The 18,176-nt window shown below is 27.0% G+C and overlaps 1 protein-coding gene across 1 annotated transcript in view; it reads right to left on the bottom strand.

The window, feature by feature from the left end:
* Window positions 1-17,937, bottom strand: part of LOC107444911 (Ceramide kinase) — a 36,725-nt gene extending 18,788 nt beyond the window's left edge. The window contains exons 1-7 of the mRNA XM_043051849.2: window positions 17,577-17,937; window positions 12,783-13,067; window positions 9,192-9,320; window positions 5,048-5,111; window positions 4,665-4,885; window positions 1,559-1,711; window positions 923-1,028 (exon numbers count right to left, since the gene is read on the bottom strand). Of these exons, the coding sequence (XP_042907783.1) occupies window positions 923-1,028; window positions 1,559-1,711; window positions 4,665-4,885; window positions 5,048-5,111; window positions 9,192-9,320; window positions 12,783-13,067; window positions 17,577-17,694 (1,076 nt within the window). The 5' untranslated portion in view covers window positions 17,695-17,937. The remainder of the gene's footprint in view (window positions 1-922; window positions 1,029-1,558; window positions 1,712-4,664; window positions 4,886-5,047; window positions 5,112-9,191; window positions 9,321-12,782; window positions 13,068-17,576) is intronic.
* Between the last annotated feature and the right edge of the window lie 239 nt (window positions 17,938-18,176).

Below are 18,176 nucleotides of genomic sequence, written 5' to 3'. Positions count from 1 at the left end.
TGTTAAAGAGTTAAGTTTCAAAATAGTTTGTTGAAAGAGAGAAGGATAAGCTTTCGTTGTTCTTACTTGTTTCTATCAAATTGCTTATGCTTTTAAATTATTGTCTTTAGAATTATTTAAGATAAAGAAGAAAAAAATTTAGTTTAGTAGCAAACAACAAAATTTCATAACTTTTGGTAGTTAAGGGGGGAAATTTTTAGATTAAACTGATTATTATGAAAATTCTATAATTTTTAATACTCAACTGTAAGATAGTAATCTAGACTATAAAATCGTAATCATTACGAAATAATTGTAACAATTATGGACAGATTTTAATAATTAGGTACTTGCAACTCCAGAAGAAGATGCTCACTGTTACACAGACACGTGAGTCTATGACCTTAGAACTAGTTGATAGTTTATAAACAAGATGGCGTATTAAAGGTCAGCTAATTTCTCCATATAAGTTAGATTGTTAATTAATGTGAAGTTAAATATAATGTCCTAGTGCACATCGAATTTGCTAAAATATAATTCTTTTTGGTCTACGACTTTTACTTAACCTAGATTTATTATTTGTTCATGTATTTTAATGAAATCATGATATGTTTGTTTTGTGTACCTGGCAACTTGAAAGCATACTTAGTTTGTTTATGCTCTATATGGTTTTGTGCCTATCTTTGTGTTAAGTGAGAAATATATAGTAAAAGTGAAATCTTTGTGAAAGAATACAGAATATGTCACTAAAGAGAATTGATACTTAACAAACTTGGCTTACTCGAAATAGAATGGAAAGAACTGTTGCTAACATAAACAAATGCTACATTTCAACAGCCAATCAAGACAGAGATGCTCACACTACGTCACTTGCAGATATCAAATTACAAATAAATTGTATTAGTTGGCACCTCTCAGTAAGTTACCACAACTGAATACTTACTCAACACAGCATCTATCATTTTTCATTAATGCTTGATTGGTAGGAACATCTACAAGAAGTTGTAACTCTCCTTCATAAACCTTTTGGCATAGTATCCTCTTTAAACCTGATAAAAACAAACACATGCTGAATGAAAATAAATTTTAAAAAAAGTATATTTCTATTAATACATTAAGAACATAATGATTTTTTTAATTGTAAAAATTTAAATTATTTAAAAATATAATATTTGAATTATTTTTTTAACAAAAGATTAAAAGATGAAAAAAATATAGATATACACATAAAAGCAAGAGTCACAATTTGGGAGACATTAAGGGAATAATTTATAATGCTTTGTGAGTTAGGGAATAGGAAGTGAGGGAATAATTTATAATGCTTTTTTTTTTTTTTTTTTTAACTGAAACTTTTCAATCATTTTCTATTTTTCAATTTTCAGTAATACTAATGCTATTATATATCTTAAACTGTAGAACATGAATAAATTCAGTTTACAAACCTACAACATAACTATATATTTTTTTAAAATTATATTTTAATTATTTTAACGTTTTGGAACAATATAAAAGACAGTAAAATAGAAATAGCACAGAAAAATTGGAATCAAATAATACTGGGTAAGTGAAGAAAATATACCAGCATAATCATAACGCTTTGGTCCCATCCACCTAAGTTTCTCACTTTCTTTAATAATGTCACCAAAATATCCGTAAGATAGAAAAGTAATAGCAAAATTGAGGAAGCGTCCAGCACTGTACACTCCACAAAGATCAATGCCTGTGATATCACCTGAAAAAAAATAGTTAAGTAAAAATTATTTAAATCATTTCCAACACTTTTAAATACAAAAGTAAAATATTGCTGTAAATTAACAAGCCAAAAATACATTAATAGTGGCTATTAAACATTCATACAGAAAATCTGTATAATGCAATTTTATAAACTGTGATTGTCCATAAACCACATTAACTTTGCAAATCGTATTGAAAAATTTTTTGTTAAGAAAAATTATTTGTTAAGAAAGAAAACACAAGAAAAATTATTTGTTAAGAGGTTCGTTATCATTATTGGCACAGCAGCTCTGGATTGGACATGGCCTTCTCTAGAACATTTCTCCCTATTATTCTCCTTGTTGCCAGTTAAATAACTGAAGTGTTTTAAAATATGCATAAATGGAGGCTATACATCAAAGTTTCAGATGCAATTTATATCTGCTACTAATTGTTTTAGTTTGATTATTTGTTGTGTCAGACTAGATGTATTTGAATAGCAAATGTGTCTTGCAAATTTCATTCTGTTTAACTTATAAATTTTATTACATTAATGTCTTTATAAAATTTGCTAATTTCTGTATTGTTCTAAGTTCCGTAGAAATTGCCCTGTTTGACTCACAGATCTTTCTTTCACAGATGGCAATATTAAACTCTTCTTTCTCTGGCAGAGTCCAAGTCTTTGAATCATAAGTCAGGACTGGACTTGTAATAGTTTTGTATCTTTTTTCAAGCATTTTGTAAGAGGTTATGATCTCTACAGCAAACCAAACTAGATAAATGTTTTTCTCGTTAGTTTTATTGCTCTGAATAATTTCAGTTTTTCTTTTCTTTTGGTAAATAAGAAGCACTTAAGTGCATGTTTTTGTCTTTTAAAGCAATTTGGTTCTAAAAATCATTCTAAAACATCTAAATATTGATCAGTAACAGGTACGTACTAAGACGTTTAAAACGTATGTTTAATGATATGTTTACATTAAAAAGATCATCTACTGTATCCATATAAGTATTCATAAGAAATTAAATATAATGAAAAAAATAAATTTATTCCAAACACTTTCTTCATTTTTAACCATAGAGAACGTAACCATTTAGAAAAACTGGCTTTTGCTAAAAAAAAAAAATAAGATGATATTTTGAACAGAATTGATTTCTAAATTTAAAAAAAGTGAAATCAATTTAAATAAGAGTTATGTTTCTAATTGTTAATTCATCATCATCATCATAGTAGCCAGACAGCCCAATATGAGCCAATGCCTTCCTCTAAAGATTTCTCCACGTCGACTTCCAATTTATCTTTGATCTCCAATTTTTTTCATTAATTGCAAGAAAATCAGACTCCACTGAGTCAGCCCATCTCAACCGCGGCCTTCCCCGCTTTCTTGTTCCAGTGGGTCTAAAAAGCAGTATCTTTTTTATTGTAATGTCATCCCTCATTCAAATTACGTGAGCCATCCAATTCATTATATTTATTTTTATGTATTTAATAATACCTTCTCTAGTCATTGCTTTCATTTACACCACCACTCCGCAAAATCTTTCTCTCAAATGCTGCGATACAATTTTCCTCCTGTTTTGTCATTGTCTAAGCTTCAGAAGCGTATGTCAAGACTGGCCGGACAAGAGTTTTGTAGATTAAGAACTTCGTTTCTCTAGAAAGAAACCCAGATTTAATGAATCTTCTCAGCCCATAGACAGCCCTATTTGCCAGATAGAGTCGGTTTTTTATTTCAGGAGTAATTCTGTTGTCAATGGTAATAATTGATCCTAAGTAAGTAAAACTCTATACTGTTTCAAATCTATAAGAATTTATTTCAAGATAGAGGTCTGGGACTCTGTTTCTTGAGAAAAACATATATTTTGTTTTCTCCACATTTATGACTAAGCCCGTTTGCCTTTCAGCCACCTCAAGGGCAAGGTGCAATTATATCGACATCATCAGCATATGCAAGTAGTTGTACTGATCTAGTAAAAATGTGACCACTGGTATTGATGTTTGAATCACGAATAACTCTCTCAAGTGCAATATTAAAAAGAAGACAGGACAGAAAATCTCCCTGTTGAACACCTGTAAACATGTCAAGATTTTCTGACAGAGACTCCAGAAACTTAATCTTACACTTTGTATCTTTCCATGTAAGTCTCGTCAATTTAATGAGTTTTGAAGGTATTTTAAAAGTATTCATTGTTTCAAAAAGATAGTTTCTATCTAATTGTTAATTATTATTTAAAAAAAAAACTAATTATGTCATATGCATTTAAGGTTGACAAATATAGTCCACAATAGAAGAATTCCTCTAGCATAGAAGAAATATAAGTATGCTAGTACAATCATTTTTAAAATTAGTGCCTTTAATAAAGAAAGCAGCAACAAAAAAATAAGCAAAAAGGACACAATGCTTATGTACAGACATATTGCATACATTTATTATTCTAATATTTTCTATTACTTCAACTATACTATCTGGTCAGAAGTATCTGTACACCTACGTAATGAAATGAATCTGGTCAGTGATTTTTACGGTTTGACCTGACAATTTTTTGACATGTGACAAAAAGTACTAAAATTCATAAGTTATATTTAAAGTAATACAATGCAATTTTACTCTAACTCTTAAGTTCATTCAAAAATGCTTTTTATCAATACTATCCGGCCAAAAGTATCCAGACACCCACCTAAAAAATTAATCTAGTCGCGTGGTGTACAGATGTTTTTTCGTGGTTTTAACAGGGTTCCTGTGGAAATTATATTTTTTAGTGGTCTAAGTCAAATTTTAGTGGTCCCAGGCTAACAGCCGACCATTAATTTTAAGCTTTGATAGTAAGTAAACGCAAAACAAAACAAAGGTCATCCATTGTTACATTTGCTTATTAATTTTTAAAGATAGTTTGTCAGTATTAAAAAAAATCAGCAATTTTTAAGTGATGTTATTTAATTCATGAAATTATACTAATAAGTAGTATTAACTCACCCATTACTACCAAGAGGGTTGCAGATAGTGGATCCGAAGATCCTGTTATGGAATTGACAGCAGCATTTGTGGAACCAGCAGGAATAATACCAAGAGGTATTCTGGGCACCACCAGTGGATTGTACATGTCGTCCATCTCTATTCCTTTTTCCTTTTGTGTCTTCAGGAGAACACTGTTCAAAATTTCACTGAACATCCCGTCTCCGCCGACACATAGTATCCTAATAAAAAAGTTTAAACTAAATAAGCAGTCTCATATAATTTCTGAACTTTCTGTATCTTAAAATTCATTTAAATATGCATAATTTCTCAGAAAAAAATATTAATTTTTCTGGAACATGCATAAAAAACACGTATTTCATGAAAATAAAATTGTAGCTTACCCATCATATTTCAAAATATCAATATCAGCAATCATTTCCTTGGCATGATTTGGTCGTTGGGTAACTAAACATAAAAAGTTTAAATAATATTATCACTTGTTTATGTTTATAAAATAAGAAAAGTATTATTGTTGAGATTTCTGAAATTTTTGAAGATAGTTTCCAAAAAAAATTAACTCTAAATTTTTAAATGAATAATCCCAAAAGCATGATAAAATAAGAACTTCATTTGCTTCATTTATATATATTTTTATATTTATATTTTTTGAAACCTATAGTTAATGAATTTTAAGATACAAAAGTCTATAGCATTCGAAAAGTCAATAGCTTTTGAGCACAACGTATAGAAAAAGTCTATAGGTTTCAAATGGTCAAATATAGGCACTGACATTCTCACTACTCTCCAAACGTGAAGAAAACAAAAGAGATTTGAAACAGAAAGCATAAAGTTGCCAATAAAAAGTAGAATTTAAATAATGGTGATACACAAAATGAAAAATAAATAAAGTTGAAAAAACAAAACAAGAAAAACCACAATGGTCAAAATGCATTTCTATGCACTACAGAGGTGGTGAGAAACTTAGGTTGTTAACAAGGGAATTAACATTCATATGAATGAAACAAAGTTCTAGGTGATCAAGATAAACTGATGTGACATAGGGACAAAGAGTTTTGGCAATATCAAAATTTATGCCTAATATTTCAACAATGTGGGATAAGAGATGATTTATCGAATTTTTTGTGAAAACATATCTATGACATTCCTTTAATCCAAATTTTGAAGACGTCTGGCTTCTCCGATGTAGCCAAAATCGCAATGACAAATTATGTATTAGATGCCTTAGTGATTATCAATACTGAGTGAATCTTTAAGGGATTTTAATTTTTTTTATAGGCCTCAAAACATAAAATGAGTTTAAAAACCAAAATAGGATAGAGCATTAGCAATTTCCCAATGATGAAGCAAAACTATAGTAACAAGTTCACTGTAATGACGGGCATTTGAGTCCAGGACTAAGATATAGAAGGCACTTTGAAAGATGCCTTTTCTAGTGACCTTATCTATCTTAATGTTTTTTGATCAAATGAAGTTTTTATTTTATCAAGAACTTTAAAATGGTAATATTTCAAATAAAATAACAATTTTAACAAATATACTAGCTTTTAAATATTTCTATCTTAATAAAATATTCTTCCCTTAAATTTTGTTCTAATCATAGTTAAATATCATAATAAATTTAGAACAGATATATTTTCTTGCAACTAAAATTTATTAATTATTATTATATATTTAGCAAAGTCTCAATGAAAGAACAAAGTTTTTCTGCACCAAATATCTCCCTACGATGAAAATTTTTAATCATAACATTCAAAATAGTATTCATACAACAAAGTGGTTGTTTCCCTATAATGAATTTTCCAGATAGTTATCTTTATATAATATTAATAATTTATCATATTTATTTCCAATGTTTATTTACAATTTTCATCATTTTAGGTATTTTTCAGACAAATATCTTTTTGAATTTCTTCAGTTTTGGAATTTTTCCAATGTTTGCCTTTTTTAAATTTCATTATTTTTGAAGAAAGTTGGAATTTCTTGGCAACCAATGAACATCTAATCATCTTCTCATTTTGTGCCTTAGTGAAGTTAACTGTTAACCAAGCATATAGTCAACAACCAGAGTTTGCTACAAAACAGATCTGGTCAAACTAGGTTGAACCTTTTTCCTGACTTCAAACATCAAAATAAAAAACAAATATTTATACAAAAAGCAAAACAGTTAAGAGGCTCTGTACATCACGACTCATACCATTCATTCTATCTTAGTGTGCCTGTTTCTTTCCGAATAACAAAATTCTATGAGAATAAAAATCATTCCAGTCAAACACTGCTTTATAATACATGGTACACCTTTTTTTAAATTAAAAGTCATAAATACAAAAAATTGAACTTATTATACCAAGTATAAATTTTGTAAGATTTAAATATTTGCACAAATCTCTGAACTTCCATACAAGGAAATTTTCTCTAAAGCAAATTTTTCAACTGGAACCAAATTTAAATCATCTGATTTTTTTTAAATCATTAATTTAAATCAAAATATTTTTATTTATAATAATTTATAAATAAATAATTAAGTTTATAATTTTTTTTTATCTGATTTCATTGATATAGTAGGTCTTATGCAGCAAAATAATGCTAGAGAGTAATGCATATAAATCATTATTTAATGTTCAAAATAAACTAAAAATAAATCTGAACTAATAAACTAAAAATAAAATTTAAAAAAAGCTAAATGTGGGTTATAGTGATATGGAATTTTTAAATTGCAACTTTCCAAGTATGTATTTGTTATTAACAAGCATACTTCAATTGTAACAAATTAGACTTAACAAATACTTTTCAAACTTATAAACAATGTAGCTTGTGTATATAATTAATAAGGTAAGACTTATCTTATCCAAGAGTAATTTAGAATAATTGATACTTTTATGTCTCTTGATCTAGACAGATTTATTCTTCATTTGATATCTAACTAACAAATTTCATATTTGTCTTTACAAATTCCTGAAAATAATTATGATTTAATTTTTTCAGTGATTAGTTTGCAATAATTATTTTAGCAGTTTTAGTTAGGAATATTAAATATACTGTACTTATAATATTGTTTCTTTAAACAATATTAGGCATTACTTATAAATTTCATCTAAGCTTTGACTGGTATAGGGAATCAAAAGTATATGATTCAAGATATATAAGAAAAAAGCTGATTAAAATAAAAATACTTTTTCTTTTAAGAAGAAAGTCATGATTTTTGTCGACCCTAACCAGTACACAAATGTATAATGGGATGGTAAAAATACATATGTATATATAGAGACTCTACTGTACAATCTATCTAACTAAAGAAATCATCTTATCAGTCATCTGTAATACTGTCGGTGAGTATGGTTACAAGGGTGACATATTTGGAGTAGGAGTGTGGGATAAACATTTGAGACAAGTTTTCTCAGGTTCAGGGGTCAGCATAGTATTAAAGTATTATTAGTAAGTATAAAAAAATCTTCTCTCCCAAAATATGTTCTTTCTAGTTTCCATATCAAGCNAAACGCTAAATGTGGATTATAGTGATATGGAATTTCTAAATTACAACTTTCCAAGTATGTATTTGCTATTTAACAAGCATACTTCAATTGTAACGATTTAGACTTAACAAATACTTTTCAAACTTATAAACAATGTAACTTGTGTATTTAATTAATAAGGTAAGACTTTTCTTATCCAAGAGTAATTTAGAATAATTGATACTTTTATGTCTCTTGATCTAGACAAATTTATTCTTCATTTGATATCCAACTAATAAATTTCATATTTGTCTTTACACATTCATGAAAATAAAATCCTTGATTGAAAACAATTATGCTTTATTTTTTTCAGTAGTTAGTTTGCAATAATTATATAATTATTTTGGCAATATTAGTTAGCAATATTAAATATACTGTACTTATAATATTGTTTCTTTAAACAATATTAGGCATTACTTATAAATTTCATCTAAGCTTTGACTGGCATAGGGAATCAAAAGTATATGATTCAAGATATATAAAAAAAAAAAGCTGATTAAAATAAAAATACTTTTTCTTTTGAGAAGAAAGTCATGATTTTTGTCGACCCTAACAAGTACACAAATGTATAATGGGATGGTAAAAATACATATGTATATAAAGAGACTCTACTGTACAATCTATCTAACTAAAGAAATCCTCTTATCAGTCATCTGTAATACTGTCAGTGAGTATGGTTACAAGGATGAAATATTTGGAGTAGGAGTGTGGGATAATATTTGAGACAAGTTTTCTCAGGTTCAGGGATCAGCATAGTATTAAAGTATTATTAGTAAGTATAAAAAGCTCTTCTCTCCCAAAATATGCTCTTTCTAGTTTCCATATCAAGCCTAGACTCTGCGGCAGTGGAAGGGGAGTTCTTTAGATAGACAGACTATATTTGTCTAAGAAAAAAATTACAATATAGTAGAGCCTTGACAATCCAAAGTGATTGCAACTAAACATACTTCTGAAGAAAAAAAATACAAAAACAAATATTTATTTCTCTTTAAAATTAGAAAATAGATCAACTAACCAACAGCATGTGCATCAACACCAGCAAGATGAAGAATGGGTAAAACTTTTCTCTCATATATTTTGATGCCTCTCTTTTTTCCTCCATATGGATTGATGAATATTAGCAGGTGTTTAGGCCTATTCAATTCTACAAAAGAAAAATTTATAAATAAAGATGTTTTTAAATAAAAATAATATAAATCTATTTCCATCCACACAGTGATTCTAATTGAGTTTGGAAATTATTTTGGAAATTGTCCTTAGAACTTTCCTAAAATTTCAGTTTTTTTTTTAATCTAAAGCCGGTCAAAATTATACAGTATACTGTATTGCCCATACTGTGTTACCCATTTTTAAAGATACACACACATGAATAGTAAATAGTTTATGCTTTAGATTATATTTTTACTAAAAAATTAAAGTTTAATTTAATTTTCAGAATTATAAGCAAAAAGAATCATGGTTATATGCTTTAAAAAGAACAAAAGGTTATCAAAATCCATATTATGGGTATTTGCCCTAGGCAAAGGTAAATATCCATTTATAAATATCCTATCCACTGGGTATTTACCCAACCCACATCTATACTACTACATAACAATTAAAAATATACATTTTATTGAACTATTCAGATATGGGTATAATAAATAAATTCATAAAAACATTTCACATCAGATTCAATAATAATAAAATCATTTTAAAAATAAAACATTCGGCAAAAAGTAAACTTACAAAAGCCAAGAAAAACTCGTAATAATTATGAAGTTTTAGCACTGAACTTAATTACTCAGTTAAAAGTAAAATAATGCTTGATGTTGCTGAAATTAATATTGTAATTATATAGAAAAATAATTTTATTTTCAAGCTGAAAAGGAATGTTAACAAATTATAAATATTTAAAACAAGTTCAAATATTTCATAAACATTTAATGGAGAAAAACGGAATTATAAGCAATGCTTACATAAGAAACTAAATTCTCATAATCAGAAGGAAAAAACCTTTTTAAAAAAAATTTTAAAATAACATTTTGACAAAAAAAATAAATAAATTACATTTTAAAAACAACATATGTAAATATAACCCTGCTTATGTAATCTTGTGAAAGTAGGGGAGTTTGTGATTAGCTTATCTCTGTTAACAAAAGGAGAAATATAGTCTAAATGCATGAAAAAATAAACTTATTAGTCTGTTACAGAAGTGGTCTAAATTTAAATTTGTCCAAAAACATGGCATACAAGTTCTTTAAGTAATTAATTGAGCTACTATTAAATGCTTATTCATTTTTACAAAATTCATTTAATAAATTCATCCTAAATAACATTCAGGGATCTGTCTAGGTTTTTCTGAAAGGTACCTATTTCATGAAAATTTAGACATAATTTGTGAAAAATTAAAAATTATATTAAAAATTCAACACAAAAATATGGATTTATCGTTTCTTAAGGGATACAAAAATTAAATTTAAAGAAAAAGTATTCTGTGAAACTACCGTTTTTCCTAAAGTTGAATTTGTAAAACTACCGTTTTTCCTAACGTTGAATTTGTGAAGGTACCTCTAAACCAGCAGTTTCTAACTGGCAGCCCAGGGGTCGTATCCGGCCCGCAAAGCCTTTTTTTGTGGCCCGCGGCCTAAAATATATTAGTTGAAATTTTTTTTGCGGACAATTTTCATAAAAAATCTATATGGGCTTAAAATACTTTTCTCGTTTATAGAAACCTAATTTCTTCGTTTCTGTGAAATTTAACATACTAACGGTGGAGAAAAAAATTATTTTCTCGGGTTTTGCATTTAAGAAAATATTTATTTAAATACAAAAATAATCGTGTATGCTGCTCTTTTTAATTAAATTTTTTTCTTTTTTTTGTATTTTGTGAATGTAATTCAGCATGTGTGCATCAGAAATGTTCTTGAAGAAATTCTCCGATTTAGCTTTTTGAAACCACTCATTTTGGACGAAAATATTTACACACACATTTGTAAATTTTTAATTTAAGATGTAAATATCTATTCTCTGGTGGTTGTAGCAGACAAACCTCAATTTTCTCATTAAACATTTTGTGTGGTACTATGTAAGTTTTAATACCAACCTTTTTGAAGTTTTAAATCTTAACAATTAGATATCTGTTGCACATTAATTGTTTAATACATATAGGTGCACATTAAAGTTATTGTAGCCCGAATTTTTACCATTTAATATTTTTTTAAATATTATTAGTAACAATTAAGTATTTTTAAAAATCTACTTCTTATTTTAATTTGTAATTCAATACTTTTGTTTTGTACAACTTGTGTAAAAATCTGACAGTAATATTTAATGTTCCTTCAAACATAAAGGAGTCCTACATTAAAATTTTGATCAAGTTGCGGCCCGCCATTTGATTTGCGTTTTTAATTGTGGCCCCCGGCCTCATACAAGTTGGAAACCACTGCTCTAAACGGTAGTAAATTCGGCCTGGACAGGCCCCTGACATTACAAATGTAAATAAAGTGAAATTATTTTTATGAACTAGTTATTAAAGGCTTTATATAATGATTGCTTTATTCTTATAAAATGAAAAATTTGCATGCAAAAAAAAAAAAAAAAATCAAATAAGTCCATTTTAAAATCTATAAAAACTATGTAAATGTGGAAAACATATTATAAATGTAACTATGAAAGAAACTGAAATTTTAAAAAAAGATTTGCAATTGGTGGATAAAATTCAATACATTACAAATGCAAAATATGTCTAGTAAGCATGTGTGCTGTTCAGTTGCAAAAACACCAATTTTCTTAAATTTTAGAAATCTGTTTTTTTTTCCCCTCTCTTTTTCTTAAAGTTCTAAATAAACTTTTCCAATATCTGAATACACGAAAACATAGAAGATGAAATCCATGTTTTATATGCATTTGAAAATCACGTTTTACGGCAAAACGGGCCAAGCGCAGCAGAAGGTGAATTGCAAAACCATCCTTTTACATAGTCATCAAACATCGCTTTCGATCAATAGCCTAATCATTACTTGCTGTTTAGCATCATTATATCTTCGCCTGTGACTGTACAAAGTATATACAATTGAATTTTGTATTCTTTTTATTTTCAAAGAAGTGTATGGAGACAGCACCTCCAGAAAAATTCAGATAGAAGGAAACTGATCCTACCTTATGGTAAAGATCAAGAGCAAAAGTCCTTACAAAGTAAATTGATTACTTTTGGTTACAGGTAACTTTTACGTGAGTTAAATATGCTTAACTTAAAATTATATACATATGAACATTTAAACATTGTTCTTCAGAACTTAATAAACAAAAAATCAATGTCTTTTAAATTAATGGAATATACTTCACATTATATCTTATACATACCATATAATAAGTCAGACATTGTTTTTTAGTACGCATCACATTCATGTCATGTTTCAAATAATTCGAAAATCAATGCCTCTTAAATGAATAGAATATACTTATTAAATTATATACACCCCATACAATCTGTTGAACATTGTGCTTTTTATGGCATCATATTCATACCATATTTCCCATTACAAGCTTTTAAATGAGATTAGTATATTTAGCAAAAAATTATACGTAAAAATAGAAAAAAATTAGTGAACAAAATATAAGAAACCTGCTAATAAATCTTGAATAGAATCGATCCAATCTTTCACTCTCACCGCATCAAGAGGTTGTAGAACATGACTAGCAAGTTTCCATTTATGTCTACCAGAAGGCACAGCATAATGAACTTTTATTGATCGCACGTTCACTGGCAAAACATATTTTGATGCTGAATGCTCAGTTCGAAGCTCTTGAATCTGGCAATAGCAGCATAATACTGGTTTTGTTTGCTTATAGCCAGAACAATCACAAGGTGTAACAGCTATTATGTGCTTCAATAGAACAACATTTTTAGCTACAAGTAAAAAAAAAAGAAAAATTCATCAGCAAAAAACATTTTAAGAAGAAAGTTTCAAATATCTATATTTATAAAATACAAAAATCAATGTTAAAACCCCCGAATTTTGTATTATAAGAGTTATTAAAAGTATATAAGTTTCAATACTACACTAGAGCATCATCTGTAGTGTACAATAAAAAAGGACCACAAAAAACACTACATTTCTTTACAAAAACATTACATAACATTCATTTGTTGCAATCTTGTATATACAGCAAACTGAAGATCTTTTACTGTGTACTGAAGATGATACTAAAGTGTAGCATCGAAACTTGTAGATTTATAATTATTTTTTTAGCCATTTGAATAAAATATTTGTTCGTAAGTTTTAGTGTTTTTCTCCCTTTATTATAATTATCAATATATTTTTTGTTCTTAATAACTATAGTTGTCCATTTAATACATCCATTGTACAAAAAATAATTGCACAACAGATAATTCAGATTCATACTTAACAAAATCTTTTGTAAACATTATTAACTCTTCTGTGCCTGGCACAAAAAAAAATGATCGATATAATGTCCAAAAAACATATGATAAAAATAATAGCACATATTTATATATACCGAGTGGATATTTCTCTCTGTTATGTAACCATTTGAGCATTAAAAAAGCACTGTTGCTTAAATTAAGTTCCAAATATAAATATTTATATAATTAATATATTACGGATGCAAAATAAATCCTAATAAGGAAATAATCCTGCCACCTTTTTTTTTCTTTATTAAATAAAAACATTTTAAAATAACACTGGGCAGAAATGGTTCAAAGTAAAAAAAAGTACAAGAACTGGATCACAAATGGATTAAAATAAAATAAGTACAAAAACTGGAGGGAAAAAAAGTATAAGTACACAAGAACTTCCACAAACTAATTCAAGATAATTGATTATTTGTATAAAAAATCAAAAGATAGCTTTTCCTGAGAAAAATATGGAAATTAAACTTTGAAAACAATACAAAATTCTCATGTAAGCAATTAAAAGAAGTGATGAGAAAATTTTTAAATGACAAAAACATACTTTACAAGAAATTAAATAAATATTCCCCACATATTTATTTAATTTCAATGTCAGTGGTCAAAAATATTTTTTTTAAAAAAAGATTTATCAAGTTTGACAAATATTTGACTGGTTTAACCATGAATTTACCAGCGCTCAGCCAACCGTAAAGTACCTACTGTTCTTGAGAAGAAAATACCTTAAAACAAAACCTTGTATTGCATAAATATAATCTATGAAATAAAATATTTAAATCTATAGCTTAATATGAAAATACTTTAAGTTGCTAATTTATGATTTGCAATGTATGCTAGCAAATGAATTCCTGGAAGTTCTATAGTTATAGTTACTTTAAGAAAGACATCAAATAATATAGAAAGAAAAAAAAACAATAAGAACTTAAAACAACTATTCATGCCATCATTTACTTATGACAATTCTCTTTATAAATGAATCCCCTTTTGTAAGTTGGCTTTTATGCCATGGCAAAACATTAAAATTAAAAGAAAAAAATTTGATCCTTGCTAATTATAACTAAACAAAATATTAATTGTTTAACCATTTAACTATTAAAAAAATCAAATAACAGCATTGCATTAAGTCTGTTTAAAAATTAATCGAGAAAATGAGAGCTATTAAATAAAATAAAACAATAAAAGTAAATAGAAAAGAAAGTAAAAATATTTTTCCTTCTGCTTAAAACTATAATTCTACTTTTTGATTGCATATTTTTAACCAAATATGCATGCATTAACATTTATTTTTGCATTAGCATTAATTTATACAATAATTTAATATTTTAAATATGTTGAAAAAGAATTCAGATTCATTATGATACCTAGGATAATTTTATATTGTCCTAGGTTTTTGTTGGTTTAAACTAGTTGTTTAAGCTTCTCCTTTGAAGAACCAGTTCTTGAGAACAATAACTCAATCCTGAAATATGTATTAAGGTTTATCCTATATCCTAATAAGAATATGTTAATAAAGGAACAATGTTGTTCTATTTGTTATTCTCAAAGCTGCCCAGAGTATTGAATCTTTCAATCAACACTTTTTTTAACAATAAAGATAATTCTTATTAAAAATATTAAAATTTGTAGCATTCATTAAGATACAATTCATAATCCTTGACTAAAGAAATAACCTATAAAAACAATCAATATCACAAAATATATTTCAAGTAACCACATTATTCTTAAATTATTTTATTTTGTGCTCATAAGAATTGGTATTTTAAAGTAATTCAAAGCAAACCTACCAATGAAAGGGTTTAAAGGGTTTTAAGCACTCCTTTTTTTTAAAGTACATAAGTTCATAAAATACTTTTTTAATAATCACTTTAGTGTTGAGATTATTTTGTGCAGGCAATGAACATTAATTTTATTTTATGAGTACAAAGCAACAGTAACAATGTGGCAACAAATATCTTTTTAATGTACTGGTTCTCCAGTTTCATAATAAGTAAATAAAATAAAAAATTTCTACAAGTACAGTGCAATGTCCATTCTTAAACAATTGTTACATTTTTAGAAAAATGTTTATTTAGGGGAAAAGTTTAAAAGTATAGTGTTCGCATTGAAATGTTTGAAAAGAAATTTTGTAAGATTTTTCTTTCTTTCTCTTTTTTACTTTCTTTTTTGATAGGGTAGATACTTTATCTTAAAAAAAAAATATCCCATTTTAACCTACAAATACAGATTAAATTAATTTCTATTACAATATATCTTACAACTTGGAGGTAAAAGTAATTAAAAATAATAAATAAAATTAGTATCTCCATAATCAAAAATTCCCTCTTAAGTTTCTTTTATTGATATAGTTTATTGCATAAAAGAAATAACTTATAAAAAAAATATTGAAAAATAAAGATAATCATAAAATTTTTATTTCTATATCATAAAATAAATGAAGATAAAACATATAAAAAAAAACAAATAACAAACTAAACTAAAAGAAAAGATTTAGTCATATACTAAGACTAAAATGCTTTCAGTATATGTGTTGTTGACACATATACTGAAAAATAATACAATAGTTAGGCAGCAATATTTTTTGTTCTTCACTTTAATTGGCAATGCTACTGTCTTACCCTAAATACACACAGATGGAAATATACTAACTGCAAAGTGGTATTAAATAAAAAAAATTCATAAATCAGTTAAATCTTGATATGTTATTTAAATTGAATTGTAAAACTTTCACACTGTGCAAAAAAAAAAAAAAAAGTTAAAATGTGTTATGTACTTTAAAAAAATATCTATAGTGATTGTATTTATATTAAAAAAACTTTTGATGTCAAAAACACTGCCTTAATGTAAGTAATAAAATAATAAAATCATTTTAAAACATTAAAGATAAAATTTATATTAATTCAGATTTTGTCTTTATGAGTTAAAAAATTTAAAGGAAATAACTAAGTGTATTGTCTCCTAACAGTTCTTATACTACATCCAAATTACATAATTATGTGCCCAATTATACAAGAATAATAAATATATGACAAATCGAAGTACTTCTTTATAAATACAAAAATGGTAATCTAAATATATAAATCATTTAACTACATAAAAAATTATCCCATATTTGTTACATTCAAATAACATAAATATATAACCAATTTAAAAAGAATAATGATAAGATAAATTGTAAATTATTGTTTATAAACAAAAATTGTAACATGAATATATTAGTACATTTTATTTCTTAAAAAAAAATCAGTTTTGTTCTAATTACATATCCAAATTTCAAAAATATGGGTTTAATTTAATATGAATTATAATGACATAAAATCATTTCTATTTTTAATCTAACTATACATCCAAATTACATAAATATACGTAAATTTAATGATAATAATAAGGTAATACTGTAAACGCTTGCTTATTAGCACAAAATTGTAAAATTAATATTTAACTCTATTTTTTTTCTTTTTCGTTGCAATTTAACGAGCAAACTTTGCAAATATGTTCATTTAATAAGAATAAAAATGATAAAAAAAATTTATATACTTGCTTATAAAATGCAAAAATGTATTAATGATTTAACATTCTAAAAATTTTCTAAAAAGTCCACGAGTAACAAACACTTCTGCGTTCGAATTTTCACTAATGAAAATTATTTAAAAAAGGTCCCTCGAACATTTTATATTAGTCTAATACAATCGATAAGGTAAAATTTATTCAAAGATGAACCATTGAATCAGGAAAAATATTGCTTTATTTACAAACAACACTCTCACTCCTATGTCAGCCATAGAGATGTCAACAAAACATGTAAACATTATCCATTGAGCAAACAACCTCATATCCGCAAAATAAAATAATTTTATCTGGATTAATTAATTTAATCTGGACATCTATATTAAGATGTCCAGATTATATACAAGAAGATTACATAAGTTTAGGAACAAAAACAAACATTTTCTCGAATTGTCGAACACAAATCATAATCCTTTTTCTTACATTTTGATAAATTATCAGATTCCCACAAAAGGCACTCCTTGTTCAAAATCACACGAATTCTCTCACTTTTAGTAATAAAAAGGCCACTTAAAATAAAATCTTGCTCGTGTCCGGCCATTATGGACCGTCACGATGGTCATCCAGAACATGGAGAAGTAAATATCCGCAGTTCAGTGCGATTGCACTTGCTTGAAGAAAAAAATCTCTCACGGTCTTCCGAGACCACTGGCACACAGCTGACTGAATCTTGGCGGTTGTTTGACACCCGCCAAGGCAAAGAGATGGCGAAAAATTGCATTATTCATCTTCTCGACACCGCGCCACTGACACATGCCTACGCGAATCGATGATGAATATTTCTTCTTTGAATAGTATGGGACTGTTCCTATATTAAATATTTAACTGACAGTGAAAAATATGAATTGTAGGCACTGCATATATTTACTGAAAGACAGAATGAGAAACCTAATTCTGATATTATGTATAAAGTATTCGTTATTGATTTATTTTTACTCTTACTTCGAGCTAAAATTTTATAAAATAAGAAACAGCCACTTGCGCCATCTCGCCAAAATGAGTGCTTCTTTTTCGAAATAATAG

Source organism: Parasteatoda tepidariorum, chromosome 2 (assembly GCF_043381705.1).
Source record: "Parasteatoda tepidariorum isolate YZ-2023 chromosome 2, CAS_Ptep_4.0, whole genome shotgun sequence".
NCBI lineage: Eukaryota > Metazoa > Arthropoda > Arachnida > Araneae > Theridiidae > Parasteatoda > Parasteatoda tepidariorum.
This window is presented reverse-complemented; position numbering and strand designations above follow the sequence as displayed.